This window comes from Elgaria multicarinata, chromosome 9 (genome assembly GCF_023053635.1).
Source record: "Elgaria multicarinata webbii isolate HBS135686 ecotype San Diego chromosome 9, rElgMul1.1.pri, whole genome shotgun sequence".
Taxonomy (NCBI): Eukaryota; Metazoa; Chordata; class Lepidosauria; order Squamata; family Anguidae; genus Elgaria; species Elgaria multicarinata.
In genome coordinates this window covers 91,625,216-91,641,660 of record NC_086179.1, presented here as the reverse complement: position 1 = coordinate 91,641,660, position 16,445 = coordinate 91,625,216, and the positions used below count along the sequence as shown (strand labels likewise).

The 16,445-nt window shown below is 38.5% G+C and overlaps 1 protein-coding gene across 1 annotated transcript in view; it reads left to right on the top strand.

Annotated features, from left to right (window-relative positions):
* Positions 1-16,445, top strand: part of SCUBE1 (signal peptide, CUB domain and EGF like domain containing 1) — a 133,773-nt gene that overhangs the window by 34,608 nt on the left and 82,720 nt on the right. Inside the window, exon 4 of the mRNA XM_063134325.1 lies at positions 1,512-1,601. Coding sequence (XP_062990395.1) covers positions 1,512-1,601 — 90 coding nt within the window. The remainder of the gene's footprint in view (positions 1-1,511; positions 1,602-16,445) is intronic.

Here is a 16,445-nt window from a genome sequence, read left to right as displayed (position 1 = left end):
CTATATAATATGACTTCATGTTACATTTTCTGTTCCTGTGTTGGTTTTCCCGCTCTCCTTTCCCTCCTCCTCCTGAGTAGCTTTTTCTGTTAGATATTTTTTAAAGTTTTGTTTTGTTTTCATTTTTATTCCTGCTTTCTGGTGATGGTTCCTGATTGCCTGTCTTGTCTGATACCTGATGTTCATTAATAATTTCTGGAAAAAAATATTAAAAGAAAAGCAAACAACCTCAAACCAAAGCCTCTATTGCAGCCTGATCCCATCTAGAACTTGGTTTCTTCTTAGAACAATGTCTTGTTACAACTCAACCATTTAGTGTTACCACAGATCAAACCTGCCAGCTGCCTCCACTTTCTCTGATTCCTTCTCCACTTCCTTTTCCTGTCTACCTACTGTTTGCTGTCTTCAGTGGTGTCTGTAATTTGGACATCTCTGCAAGTAGGCAAATGTCTGCAATGGCGCATAAATACCCCTTTGTCTAATCCATTTGGTCTTTGTTTTCTTGACTTATCCTCTTATTTTATGTCTGCTGCATGTGAAAAGTCCCCACTTGTGTTTTATATTTTTTTCCTTTTAAATGCAGTTCTCCATCCCACATACATTATTTTAATAACTCAGCTTTCTGTACTGCCTTTTCCCCTTTGTATGAGACCCTTTATTCCCTTCATCAACTCTTCCCATTCTTGCAAATGGATCGTTTTCGGTATATTTCTAAATATTGCATAACTTAACACCTTGTAATGCTGGATTGGACTTTTTCATATACTGGACATCAGAAACTACCTGCAAGATGTCCTGTGCTAACACCACCCCTGCTTTGCTGCATGCTTCTAAAATTACTAGTCTATTCCTGCGACATCTTTTTTCTAGCATTGAATGTTTAGCTAGTCGTGTTCCATAGACAAGCAGGCAACCAGCACTGCCCAACTTAATTGTTTTGTTTTTAAAAAAATTGTGTTTGTTTTGTTTTATATTTTATTTTTTAAAAAATTTGCATGCCTTTTTTTTTTATACACTGTGTCAACATGCACAAATCTGTCACGTACCCATCCATCACCGGATTCTTTTAGCTCTGTTCTGCGTGCCAGCTGTGTTCAGGAGCTGGCATTTCTCTCCGCCTGCAGCACTTAGTTTGTCTTTTGTTTTTTTAACAATGTGTTGAACTTAGAATCTTATACATTTAATTTCTTAATTAACACCGATCTGGGGCACCTTCTCCTTTGTGTTTGTGTTATTACTAGTGTGAGACCAGCTTGACATGTGTTTGGCTGGCTAATTACTTTGTTTTCATCATCATTCTTTTCTGCCCACCTCCTCCACTCTCTCCTTCCCTCCAACACACTTTGATTTATTTCTGGGATTTCAAATGGAATTAACTCTCTAAATGGGGTTTTAGTGCTTTCATGCTTCTTGGCTTCGGTTGCACCAGGCCAAGAAACTGTCTTCGGCAGTGGAAAATTGGGCTTTTCATTAACCAACTGCTCCATGTTTGTCCCTTACTTGTGTTTTAGAGAAGGATGAGGCTGCAATTGAGAGTTCTGAGTTCAATGCCACGTCAGTAGCTGATGTGGACAAGCGGGTGAAACGGCGGCTACTTATGGGTAACACTTTTCTTCCACTTCCTTTGATGTGCTCTCAACTTTTGTCTCTGTGTGTATGGGGGTTGGGGTGTTCAATTATTTTTGTTCTTAATTTATTCATCTGTGTGCTGAGGTCACAATTTGTTTAGAATCCTGATCTTCCATCAAAAAGTTTATTTCCCATTTTAAATCTATTCTCTCCCCACCCAATCCCTCTAACACTGTAGTTTTAACGTGGAAAGTCTTTGGTGTGGAGAAGAAAACTTTTGCCACTAACCTTACCTACTTGTTGCAAGTCTGCTTTTCACATGTGACTTGTGTGTTTCTGTGAGTGCAAATATATTTGGGTTTGAAGTTATAAAATTATTGGTGTTCTTTTTGTGCATATTTAATACAGTATTTTACCGTACTTTTGGTTGAAATATTAGACTATTGTTTGAAAGAATTTTATCTCCTCAGGGTTTGAAATTATTGGAAGGATTTCCCTCTACCCCATAGTAGTTACTAAGCTCTTGTTCTCAACTCATCGAAAAAGACGTGCAAAAAAGCATACATGTAACCTACCCACCCCATAGACTACATGTGGGTGTGTCTTTGACATTTGAAACTGATATGTGGGTTAGCAATAGTTACATGCTACCCACCAAGGTTGGGTACTTCCTTCCAGGTGGAGTTTAACCAGAGGTTTACTTGCATCTCCCTGAACCAAACACACATGACTGAAAACAGTGATCCAGGGTAAGAGGAATGTATTGCTTTTCCTGAATGTCTTGCCCCAGAACACATACATTGAAGAGAACGCTTAGATGATGACATAAGTCCACTGTGTTGCTATTTAATGAGGTGATTGTTTAATACAACAGCTTCAAGAACTGATTGCTCCTGCTACTGCTTGAACAAATAAAAAGGACTTTTCTTGCTTGTTTTTTTCCCTTAACGTTTCTTCTCCCAACCTATTGTATTAAGGTTTTGGCAAGATTCTTGTCATATTCTGGCTGCCATCAAACATGTATTTGCAACTGAATTTGGATTGTTGAATACTTCCACAGATTTGCGGGAAGGGATTTCCCCCCCATTAATATTATTGTTTTTAGTATACATTTCTGCACATTTTTTGCATGTTTTATTGATGGAAATTTCGGCCTTAGATAGACCTAAGGATTATCCCAGGCAAATGGAGGGATTGTCCTTGCCTGCCCCTGGTAACCCTTGTGTGCCATTTGGATGTACAGGGATGATCCCGGGATATAGGCCTGGTCTAGCCATGGCCTTCATCCACCAATAATAATAATAATAATAATAATGGCACAGAGCATTTCATTACCTTACTCATAGAATCCTAGAACTTGAGGCAGGAAAGAGGGACACAACAAGTTTGAAGTCTAATCCCTGGCATCTGGATTCAATACTTCAAATGATATCTTTTTCCACCTGCAAACCTCAGGGCTTTTGCCAGTTCAATGGAGTGGGGCAAAGAATACTATTTTTCATTTTGTAAACCGCCCAGAGCGCTTCAGCTATGGGGCGGTATAGAAATGTGAATAATAAGAATAACTTGTTTGGCAGCCACTGGATGCCATCTCTGAATATTCTTGGTGATACAGAGAAATAGTTGTAAGGACATTGTGTGTTTCAATTGCAAAACATTTTCTCATTCTCTCTTGTCCTCCATAAATTGTTCTAGAGCTAATCTACACACATATTATAGAGAATGAGGTGGTAGAATTCTGAACTGTATCATTTCAGACATCAGATCAATATTCGTATGTTGCTCTTCCATATTTTTAAAAAATGCTCTGTATGTAGTAAACCAGCACATCAAGGAGAGGGGAATTAGTGTAACACCTTGCTCTGATGTTCTAGATTTTTTAATTTATTTATTTATTTATTTATTACATTTTTATACCGCCCAATAGCCGAAGCTCTCTGGGTGGTTCACAAAGATTAAAACCATAATAAAACAACCAACAGTCTAAAAACACAAATACAAAACATAGTATAAAAAGCACAACCAGGATAAAACCATGTATCAGAAATGGATATAAGATTAAAATACACAATTAAAAGAATAAAATTTAAATTTAAGTTAAAATTAAGTGTTAAAATACTGAGAGAATAAAAAGGTCTTCAGCTGGCGACGAAAGGAATACAGTTTGGCGCCAGATGGACTGTATTATTACATGTAGGAAGTTTATACATGTATTATTTCTACATGTAGGAAGTTTCTACAATGGGGATTATTCAAAAATTAATTCCGCACCTGCATTCTGAACTAGTATGGTCCAGAATTCGACCACCTCATTCTGCATAATAGGTAGATTTCCTAAATCATAGATAGTAGCAATGATCCGAATATCTGAATACAGGTATAGCAAGGTATAGCAAATATTTCATACAATATAAGTTTCCTCTTGCCGTCTACTTCCATTAAAACAGCAGAAACGTTTCCTTGGAGTGGGGGGGAATAAACCTGGTATACAAGTCATATAATCCATGGATTGTTTATACATAGATCTTTCAATAAACTTGAGTAATTGCTAGCAAACCATGCAGATAAAGAAATATTTGTGCCTATTCCTCATGCAAGGCTTCTAAAGACCAAGTGGGAGTTAAGCTGGCAACAAGTTTGGATGGGTAGGAATGTGCAAAATCTTCCCAAGCTAGAGTGTACAGCAAGGTATTTACTTCACAATTTTAACTACTCGAAGCAAGAATTTCAATTTATTCAATGGTGAGGTGGAAGGAAGAGTAGGGCGTTGCTTCTAGATATTTCTAACTGCAACCTAGCTCTTTTGCTGAACATTTAAGATGTTCGGGGCTGGGGTATCCTTCAGAAATGTGATAAATGAATGAACATTTTGCAAACTAAAGCTTTAAACGTTTTCATAACTTACTGCTATGAAAGAAGGCGAAGCTACAATTAAAAGACTTCACAGGAACAGGAATCTGGTTTAGGGAAGGCTTGAAGCTAAAATTTACCAACGCTTTCAAGCCTGCTGTCCCTAATATTTAAGATGGGATACAGGAAGTCTTTTCAGGATCCTTGAAATCTACCCAGAAAATATATATTAATGTGTAAGGTCTGTACATGAACAAATAAGATCTTTCTATCTAGGAGATTGGGGTTAATTTTAAAAGTGTATTGAATGGTATCCATCATAATAAAAAGAGGGGGAAAGAAATTTAATCTTCCTGTCAGTTGTAATCTTGAATGTCTTTAAAGGCTTCAGCTGACTGGAATGGGAGATTTTAAAAGAGCACGACTTATAAAATATGGATGGACTGTTTTTTAAACACTATTAAGTTATTTCATGAAGAACATAGAGCTGCTATCTGTACAGCCCTAGCAGACTTTTAAAATAAAATAAAAGTACCATCAAAATCCTCCTTTAATTTTATATCTGATGATTCTGTTTTCAGAACATAAACATTTTTATTGATGCACTTTGGATTTCTTGATTTTAATAGGGCATCAATTTCAGTTCAAGGTTATTTAATGTACAGTAACCAACAAATATGTTTTGAAGCTTTTGCAAATCCTCAAGGGATTGGGAAAACAAAGTATTCATTTATTGCATTTCTATACTGCCCAATAGCTGAAGCTCTCTGTCTTAGCGCATACAGAATAATAAAACGCTTTAGAAGCAGGTCATATTCTACTGTTCATGTATTAATAATATAAGAAGAGCCATGCTGGATCACACCAAAGGCCCGTCAAATCCAGTATCCTATTTAACATAGTGGCTAACCACATGCCCATGATAAGTTCAAAATTAGGACATGAGGCCAATAGAACTCTCACATGGAGTTTAGATGCTTTAGTTCTGCAGACTGAGCAGGCACTCATAATCAATTTCAGTTAAATAATGTAGGGTGACCATATTTTGGAAACCAAAAAGGAGGACAACATGGCTGCCCCCCAACATGTCCAGCCCCCACGGGGGCATGCCCACCCGAACATGGCCTTGGTCACATGTCTGATTTCACAGCACACAAGACAAACCTGTTCAACATAACATCTTAATGTTAAAATCACTGAAATAAAGAACAAGTGAGACATTCAGTGTATCTGAAATTAACTTAAATTCACTCCTACTTTTGTAGCTTTGCTGTACTTTGGATCATGCAAGCAGCAGGTGCTCTCCAGAAAGATGCTTTGAGAGCCTAGGAGATCCAGACACACTCAGACAAGTCAAGACAAGCCACGCAATGCACTCATGTATTATCTTGCTAGGACAGACCAATTCTGGAACAAGACAATACTTTGCAAATGACCTGACATAAACAAAAAAGAAAAACATAACTACCTCATTGACACAGCAATACCTAATGACAAAAATGTTGCAGAAAAGGAAGAGGAAAAGAGAGAAAATATATGCCACTGGTTATGGAAGTTAAAGAACTATGGCAACAGGAAAAACATCGCTTTTTGCTGTTGTTGGGTGTTTTTTTTACAGAAAACCTTCAGAAACTGGGCCTACCAAAATACATCCACACCAACATACAGAAAGCTGTCATACTTAAAACACGTTCAATAGTCAGGAAATTTCTGAATCAGTAAAAGACAGTATGACTTAGCAAAGCCCATCATGTTCATCTATAAAAACCACCATGAACAACAAAAGAGAGATGATAGTTATTATTATTATTATTATTATTATTATTATTATTATTATTATTATTTTAAAGATTTTTTAAGAAAGATTAACCATTAGCAATTGTTGTTGCAAAATATATGTCATGCCAATTATATCAAAGCAAATTGGAAAGGAAGGTCTATGGGTCAAAATGCATTATTTAAAAAATGAATTACTATCTTCTAGCACCAGCTAGAGACCCACTTCTTCCTTTGCACTAGGGAGCAAGTAGGCACAAATGACTCAAGCAAGCGATCCAAACCATATACCACAAAGGATGGCTAAAAACAACTATTTTTGTCGGGAAATAATTTTCTTCATGACTCAAAGTCCCTGATCCCAAGTATGATGATGACCCAGCAAAGGTTTTAGGAAATCTCGCTCATATTGGCATAGTTTGAAATATTTTGCTGGTCAGAATTTTCATCAGAAGAATTCCAATGGAAATACCTTAATGGGAGACTTGCCAGTGAGATACATTAGCAAGGCAGTTGTAAAGTTCCACCCTCCCCTCAAAGACCCTAGAGTGATGTTGTGGAGACCAGGCCATTATTATTATTATTATTATTATTATTATTATTATTATTATTATTTATATAGCACCATCAGTGTACATGGTGCTGTACAGAGTAAAACAATAAAATATTTATTGCATATTTACTCAGAATAAAGTCTCACAGAGTTCAATGAGATTTACTCCAAGGGTTCCAACTATGTGTACATAGGATTGCTGCCACATATTGTTATCACCACTCACCCTCAGTTTCCATTTGCAAAAGAATATTAATGACTCCCATTCCAGACAGAAGATTCCTGACATGTGAGGCTAAACGTGCAAAAGGATGAGTTGGCAGAGGGTAACATTGCAATAGGACAGTTGTGCTGCAATTCAATTACATTTTCCTGGGAGTAAGCCTCACTGAACATAGGTGGGACTTACTTCTGAGTAAACATACTCCACTGCCGCCCCTCCCTCGGCCCAGGTCTCTTTCCTACCATTTTCCCTCCTCTTTTTGCTACGCATAGTCAGTCAGGCCAGCCCACTCTTAAAATGCATCGGGTGTCAGCCTCCTCTTCCTCCTCTCGCCCCCAAACCCACTCACTCACCCCCTGCCTTTACATAAAGCCCTTATGACGAGGGTGGGGGTCTGCCCTATTTCCCAGGCCTATGAAGTTAAAGTCATGGCAGCTCTGCTTTTACTATATCTTTTGCTGTAAACTATGGGAACCATTCGTCTTTACGGCCACTAGGCCAGTGTAGTTTGCAGCCATAGATATAGGAAAAATTGAGAGTGGTCATGACATTAACTTCAGAGGCCTTTTGGGTGGAGAGGACAGAAAAAATCCTGAGTTCTCTTCAAATTTCACAAATCCTCCCCCGTCCCAGAGTTGTTAGCAAAATTTCCAATAAATCCGGATTTTTCCTGTTGTTTGGTCACTCTAAATAATGAAAATATTAAAGTTCATTAGCCATCTAAGCTCAGTATACATTTTATAAACATGGTAGATTCTACCAACCACTTGCCTTATTTTGACTTGTGACCATTGATAGTCCTCCATGAATTTGTTCAACCCTTTTTAAAGCTGTCTCATCTTGTGTTAATGAATTCCAAAGTTTAACTACGTGCTTTGTGAAGAAGTACTCCCTTTTGTCTGTCCTGAATTTCCCACCATTCAACTGATTTGGATGATTTCAAGTTCTAATATTAAGAGAGAAGAAGAAAAAACTATCTCTGTCCAAGTTCTCTGGGTCATGTCCCATTTTATAAATCTCTTATCATGTACCCTTTACAAAGCCTCAAACATTGTAACTTTTCCTTGTGGGTGAGTTGCGCTACAGACACTTGGTTGTCCTATTTCTCCACTTTCCCAGCTGTATGCTACCTTTTTGAGGTGTACCTAGTAAATCTCTTGTGTTCCTTATGATCCCTAATAAGGAATACAACTTTTTCACAGTTGTTACACACTACATCAACATTTTAAACATTTTTAGTAAGCTATCCATCATGACCCCAAGATCACTTTCCTGGTTAGTCACTGTTCATCAGTATACTTTCTAGCTGAGCTTCTATTCTTGTGGTTTGAACAACCCACAAGTGTTCAGAGAGGTTTGACACTTTTGACTTTTCTTTTTCAACCTCCTTTTTATTCATTACCTCATTTTTGAGATGTTTCCTCTTCTGAAGTCAAATGGGACTGTGTTGGGTCTTCCTTGGCAATTGTCCAGTTACATATACATTGAATTTGATAGGACTGTGGTCACTGCACTTGCATTGCACGCCGCACCCCTTTGGATTAAGTCTAGGGAACAAACTGCCTTCCCTCTGTGCTGGAAATTTCACCACTTTGTTGTGTACAGAACATGAATTAACCCACTTTGTATCTGGGTAATTGAAATCACCCTTCACTAGAACACTTTCTCCTTTTAATGGCTCCCTGATTGCGTTCTCCATCTCATGATTACACTGAACATTTTGGTCAGAGGGCAATAGTATGGATCCAGTGCTTTGAATTCTTCCAATACAAATTAATGAAAGCAGGAGCCAGAAGACAGTTCTGTAAGGTTCACTACATAGAAAAATGGGCAATTTGACACTTGTATGAAATGGAATTTAAATTAAATATTATTTTGCACTCAGCACTTCCCTGAATAGTAGGACATTCCAGGGTCAGTTTCCTTGTAAGGAGAGAATACTGGAAATTTGTGGCATTTTTCAAATATCTGTTTATTTACAAATATACAAGTAGAGTAAGGCCCCGTTCAGACAACACGCTAAACCATGCTGCTTAACCACAAAATGGTTAACCATTTTGTGGTTAAGCAGCATAGTTTAGCGTGTTGTCTGAACGGGGCCTGTGTAGGAAGCAAGTAAGCTACAGATGTATAGAGGGCTAGTCTTTAAACTATCCTCAAAGTAACAGCACATTCTTTAATTTCTCCCAAGCCAGCTCTAACAAATTAAGTGCACAATCCTATGAGATGTACCCTGAGTACTCATAACCCTCTCAACTCGGAGTCTTATGACTACCCAATACATAGCAGGTGGCACCTCCCACTCTGCATTTTAGCTAGATGGGTGATTTCGCCCATCTAGTGAAGGTTTGGGGGAGCAGAAGGGAAGGAGGTTGGAGACAACTGGTGATACCTCATAGCCCCACTTTTTCAGCCGCCTCCTTGTCCCTGGGAGCGCTGCCTTTCACCCCCTATGAGTTTGCATTTGGGAGCTCATAGCAACAACCAGCATGGTTCTTTTCATGTTGACCGCAAGGGGGAGAGGGTGGGGAGTGTGGTTTCCTGTCCCTGATCACGGAGCCAGGAAACTGAAATATTCAATGTCCCCCAGACACTGTCTAGGGTGCATAGGATTGCTCTCCCCAGCTGCTTTCTCTCACTGCTCAAATTCAAACTACAGTAACTCTTCTGTTCAGCCCCCTCTGTACAAGTAGGTGTGGCTTGAGGTAAATTCAACAATAGCTTTTTATTTTTAAGGCTAGCCTGGTGGGCATCTATATCCATTAAGGAAACTGTCATTGTACATCATCAGAAATCTAGAAAAGAGCACAGATTCTCAGGGCCATAGCAGTACCCATATTTTAAGGATTAATTGGGTGCAATAGCAATCTGTCTCATGTTCTTCCAGTTCATTTCTTTTGTGAGGGTTTTGTTGTTAACAGTCAAATCCTTCAAACTTATGATTGACAGGAGCCATATATCTGTATTCCAGAATTATCAGGAGGCATCTTCCCTTCACAAACTCTGAGGAAACAGAAGTTCCACAGCCGAAGGTTCTCTAGCCCATACGTTTTTCAGTAACAAGAAAAAGTGCAACTGCCAAATATTGCCCCACACTTCTCTTACAGTTGAGTCTATTCCAGGATATGGCTTCTGTGTTTACAAAAGTGTTTTATTATATCTTGCCCTTTTTTTGCCCTTGAGGCTAGATCTATTCTGATATATGTAATGGTGGTTTATACCTTGTTTAGGAGGATACACCTGTTGATAATGCTGTTAAGGTGTTTAATGCTATGGGGAGAAAGCCTCATTAAGTAGGATTAACGTCTGAATAAAGATGCTTAGGATTGTGCCATAAGACTGAATACTAACAATACATGCATTTAAATATTTCTTGGATGTAAGAAATCAGCACTTTTCCAGAATTTGTTTATAGTTTTTAAATTTTTTGAACATTTAAAAATATCATAGAAGATAGCAAAAACAAAAAACACCAACATTAAACAAGTCACAGAGATCTGATTCACACATAACTGCAGGGCCAGCATACAATGGGAACGAGCAAGTATGCTACCTCCCATGTGTCTGTCGCTTCAACTTTACATTTGTGAACAGCCCAGGAATACTCTGTTCCTGGGTTGTTGTCATGACATACAAACCTGACATTCTGGGTTGTTTAGGGTTAAACAACCCAGAGTTTTAATGAAACCATCACCCATGCTTTATCGTTGGGTAAAAACTTGGTTGTTCAACAACAAAGCTGGATGTACAATAGAAGCGACAAGCGTGCAGGAGTCAGAAGACTCACTTTCTCTGGTGTGGCCACGGCTAACCGGGTTGTTTAACCCATACTTAGTTGTGACGTGTGAACTGTAGAAATTTTTTATCTTGGTTAAAAAAAGAATTCAGGCCTCAAATTTCCAGCACACGCACAAAACCTAGTCAGATTCCAGCTTACAATAGATAACTTTTAAGTTGCAAGTCTAGTTATAGAAATCAATCCCTTTGGCTCTAGATTTAATTATCTTGTTCCCTTTTCAACAACAAAAAATAAACTATCATTTCCACTTCTTGCTTGGTCATTGTCTGGAGTTTCTCATTTTAACTAAACAACAACAACATAAAACACAGTGCTCCTTACTAAGAGAACAATCCATCCATGTCTACTCAGAAGTAAGTCCCTTTGCATTCGGAAGGACTTACTGCCAGGCAGAAGAATGTGCACAAATGCAGTTAAACATGGTGCAAAGAAGATGGTGAGAGCTAGAAGTCTTTGGTGGAAATTACAACATTTAAGAAAATGAATATCTGAGTTTCATTTCAGTTAGACAATAACTAATGTTAGTTCTGAGGAAAGACTTGAAGGAAAGGAGAAACACAGCAGTACGTGGGAGTTCTGGGAGGGTTCTAGGCGTAAGAGGCCCCTCGCTGTCTTATAACTCTTTTCCTGTTTGCCTTTTGACTCATGAAGCCTGTGCTCATGTCCTGATCATTATAAAATGACAGCATTCTATGATAGATGTGGACTGTCTTCCAAATTAAATAGGGTCTCTGTTAAAGTTGAAATGTGTTACTTGAGCATAACATGTAATTTGCCCACAAATATTGATGGTGTCAGACTTCAAGTATGATAAAAGAAGAAGACAGAAATTTTGGCAGTTTTGTTACTGTATGAACCTTTTACCCAGTTTTCCTTGATTGTTAGTGGTTTTGTTCCATCACTGGTTCATATATGGTCCAAACTGCCAAAGCAATCAATCTAAACGATGTATTTTTCCTTGGTTTGTAATCAAAACCATAAAATCAGCTCATATTCTCAAGATTGTGGGATCAAAACCACAGAAAATGGATCCAGATAAGTCAATGTTCAGCATTTTTAGGCCATGTAAGATTTGGAATATCTTTCAATTTTGCTACTTCTACAGAATTTATTTATTTATTTATTTATTTATTTATTACATTTCTATACCTCCCAACAGCTGGAGCTCTCTATCTCACAGCCCTAATACTTTTTTGTAATGTGATTTTTAACCTTCTTTTAAAATATATTCTATCTGTAATATAATTGTTATAAAGAAGACAGCTGTACTGAAAAATAAAATAAGCAAGAAGTTCTTAATTACATCATCAAAATACTTAATAGCGTTTGTCCATAAAAAGTGTCAGTGAATCTTAACCACACCTGATGTGAAGGTTCCTTTTTGGGAGACAAATTTGTCATTGTTCTTCCCCCCCCCCCAAAAAAAACATGATTTTTGAGTAGTGCTATACACCAAAGTTTTAATATAGTAAGAAGTAGAGAAATGATTTCCACCCCCCAATCCCCATAGAGACCGCACATGAGTATGTTAGCCAAATCATCATCATCATCATCAGATCTGAAAATAAGTGTTGTAGTGTGTGCTTCTGTTCAGAATTCCAGACACTCCATTTCATCGCCTGCCCCCCAACATTGTCAGAATGTCCAGTCCTCATTGGGCTGATTGTTTTTGTTGTCCCCTTAGGAATTTTTTAAAAAATCTTTAGAGAAAGATTTCTTTAAACCTTGGGGTTTCTTCACTCCTTCTTGTGTGTGTCCGTGATGCCATTTGTCTATAGAAGCAACAATACCTGAAGCATTGAGATCGCTGTTAGTATACATGATAATTATCTGCTTATTTTCACTGGAAGTCACCCAGCAAGCTGTAATATCACTGCTTGTTTATCTGATATTGCTGCATTGGCATAGGAGACTTTCAGACGGGGAAATTGTGTTTCCTTACCATTGCTCTGCTTCCTGCTTCTCTTACGCATTTGAAACAAGCTGAAATTAACACAGGGAAGAGAGCAGCAACCATGTGCCCCATACAGTTCAATGGGACAGCACTCTCTAGGGGGTGTTTTATAGTACCACTTCACCTGCAAACAACAGGAAATCCCAACATATTTCAGAAGAGTCAAGTTTTCTGAGGCTTATTTTTTAACGCTAAAGTTGAGAAATGGAGTGGGAGATTCAGTTGATGAGGCTCACAGGTCATCAAAATAACTCGCTAACATCCGTGAGTGGCCAGTCACAAATGTGCTATAAATCACTTGTTTAAAGAAACCCATAGTGCTTTTCATAAGGCACAATTATTCTATGATTTACTGCTTTTTTGCAGTGCTGTGCCAGAGTCCTATTCAATGTAAAACATGGTTGCTTGCCATTACTAACTACTCTGTAATTTTGAATTGCTAGTTCTCCCTAGAAATTGTTTTAGGCAAAACAGTTTTTAATTACCTAATGTTTACATCCCTGTTTTATTAGAACTGTAGAATCAGCCACCAAAAAGGATTTTTTTTTAAAAAAGAGAGTAATAGATACAGGGAAATACAGGGAGTGATTCAATCAAAGTTAAACACTTTTAGGAGCCCATTGCTTAAGTACATGTTTATCTCCCTCCTGCTAAAATTATTGGCACTTAAAAAATTATTAACTTTGGCTGGATCATTCCTATGGTCTGTTTCCTTACACTAAATGAACTGATTTTTTAATTATTATTTATTATTGCATTTATATCCCACCTTTTTTCCTGCAAGGAACCCAAGGCAACATACATAATTCCCCTCCTCCTCTCCATTTTATCCTCACAACAACAACCCTGTGAGGTAGGTTGGGCTGAGAGTCTGTGACTGGCCCAAAGTCACCCAGTGGGTTTCCATGGCCAAGTGGGGACTAGAACCCGGATCTCCTGACTCCCAGTCCAACACTCTAGCCACTACACCACAATAGGCCAATATAAGGCCAATATCTCTTGCTACTCCTATCTGCCTACATGGACATCCTCAATGAAGGGGACGACAGTGGCGAATGAATTTTGGGGGTTCTAAAATGTCTGCCACCTGAGAATTGGATCCAAGTGGCTCCCATGCAGATGCACCATTGCCTATTTGGGTAATGTCATCAGGATGGGTAAGGACATTGGCAGGGGGTGGGGAGGAAAAGCAGAGCACCCCAGGGAATGAAGAGAACAGTCAGGGCTGCCCCTAGGATAAATAGTGCCCTGGGCAATGAGTGCCTTTGGTGCCCCCACCCCAGAGTCAGTTTTGCAAGGCCACCAGAGGACTTATGGGGCCTGGTGCAGGTGTGATGTCCATCAAAAATGACATTGCTCAAAACCTTGATCTCTCAGTCACTGTTCTACAGTTTGCACAAGCCAGAGTTCAAAAAGCCACCTTCTGAACACTGGCGGTGCACTATGGAACGCAGCAAAACGATCAGAGGTTTTACTTATAATATTTATTTATTTTTTGCTTTATTGCAGTTCCTATCTTTTGGAAGGATTGTTCATTTTAGAATATCCATTATTTTTTAACCTTTAAAAATCATATAGAAAATTTCTAAATAAAAATGGTATCCGGCTCACCTCTTACAGCTTAAGGCTTTATTTTATTATTATTTATACAGTGCTTATAGTGTTTACAGTATTTTAAAAGCTAAGTGTTTGGTAATGTTGCCTCAATAATGCAAATTCATGATGATCCATTTTTTTATTTACTAGACCTGACTTGCCATTTTGTGACTGGCCATGTTTAGCCATGCCACCAATGGCAGCCGCTTTGTGGTGGCACCCACACCTTTTCTCAAAATTCCAAACGTTTCCTAGAAGGTTGGGAAGCCCTGGAAGAAATAGGTTGACATCCATATCCAGCTAGGCCTGAAACATGCACACAGAGCTATGCCCAAAGAAAAGATGTCCCATACCCATTTAATATTAGTGAACGTTTTACATGCTTACCCTATTTCTATGTACTGTACACTTTTGAGCACCTACATGTGCACTGGAACTGCTGAATCAGGGAATTTATATGGAAGTAACTTAACATTTATATCAACGGAAATATACTTAGGGCCACCGAGTTCACAACTGGCAACTTTTGCAGAGGGTATCAATTTTGTACGTTTCAAGACACCTTCCATCCTTAGCCTATGTGAATCATAAGCATAAGTGACGGAGCGAGTTGTGAGCAGTTCTCCATATTATAGCACTTGGTCAAGAACAGAAAAGCTAAAAAGGGTTTGCCAAAAGAGCTCTCCTTTACAGTGGGATTTTAGGGGTCTTTGGGGGCTCATCTACACCAAGCAGGATATTCCACTATGAAAGTGGAATATAAAAGGCAGGAGCCACACTACTGCTTTATAGCAGTATTGAAGTGCACTGACAACTGTTGGAGCCCATTGACACATACCATATACCGCTTTCATAGTGCTATATCCTGTTTGGTGTAGGTGTATCAAGGGCCCCAACAGTTGTCGGTGTACTTCAGTACCACTATAAAGCAGTAGTGTAGATCCTGCAGTGCACTTCAATACCGCTATAAAGCAGTAGTGTGGCTCCTGCCTTTTATATAACACTTTCATAGTGGAATAGACGAGCCCTTTGTCTCTTTTTTTAAAGAGCACATATTCATGCCATAGCTCAAACTGCTATTAAACTCCATTTAACTTCAAAAGCAGTTTGCATGAGGGTTTACTGTTCAAGAAATCCAGGTCCCAAATCTGATTTTACAGGTGGAGCTAGTTATATGCTTCAGGGATTGTGGTTGATCAGGTACCTGTCAAATAGGTATTAAATATGTAGTGTGTGTCATGTGGATGTCGTAACCATTTCAATTCTATATTTAAAAACAATATTAGATAATTATACCTGGGATGCCAAGGTAGGGGGTGGATTGTAGGAGACATGATGGAAAGGGGAAAGGTTCAATACCCCATTTTCCTACCTCCACTTTTTTGCTCCATATTGTCTCTTCTGAAACTGCTTTTCCTTAGAACAAGTGGTTTGAGTGTAATGTGTAGTTCAGCCCTAGGACACCCACCAGAAAATGAAAGCCCACCAAAGGGTTTCTATAAACCTGAGTGAGCAGTTACTGTAGCTAATATAGCTTTATAGAAAGCCTGGATGGACTGCAATGAATCACCTTACAGATTTAAATTTCATCAGTAGCACATATGAGAAACTTGGAAATATTCCCCCAGAGTCTCAAAATTGCAGAACAAAGCATTATGAAAGATGTGGGGCTGCAGCCAAATGCAACAGCCACAACCCCTTTGCTCCTTTCCCCCCTGTAGCATTCAAAAATACAAAATGTGCAACAGAAGATAATTATGCTCTGAGTTTTTCTGCATCAACTCCATTGGCTGCTGCTTATGTGGACAGGGAAATTTGAAGCACAATGACATCATGTGACGTGTTTGATGGTATTTGTTGATGATAATAGGGAAGAGAAAAAGAGGAGATGTTGGCCCATAATGCCTTGGTCCAGTCCGAGAAGTAACTGTTAGATAAAAACATGGCTCAATCCAATAACTAAAATTGGCACCGCTACTTCTTCTCTTGTCTATGAATTATGATTAAGACAGTCCATTTTGGCTGTTGTTTATTATTTTCTTCCCAGACACTCTGCACTTACATGTATTGTGGCATTTTTTTTATATAATGAAGTTTCACTCTTCTTTTCATGAAGTGGTCCCTA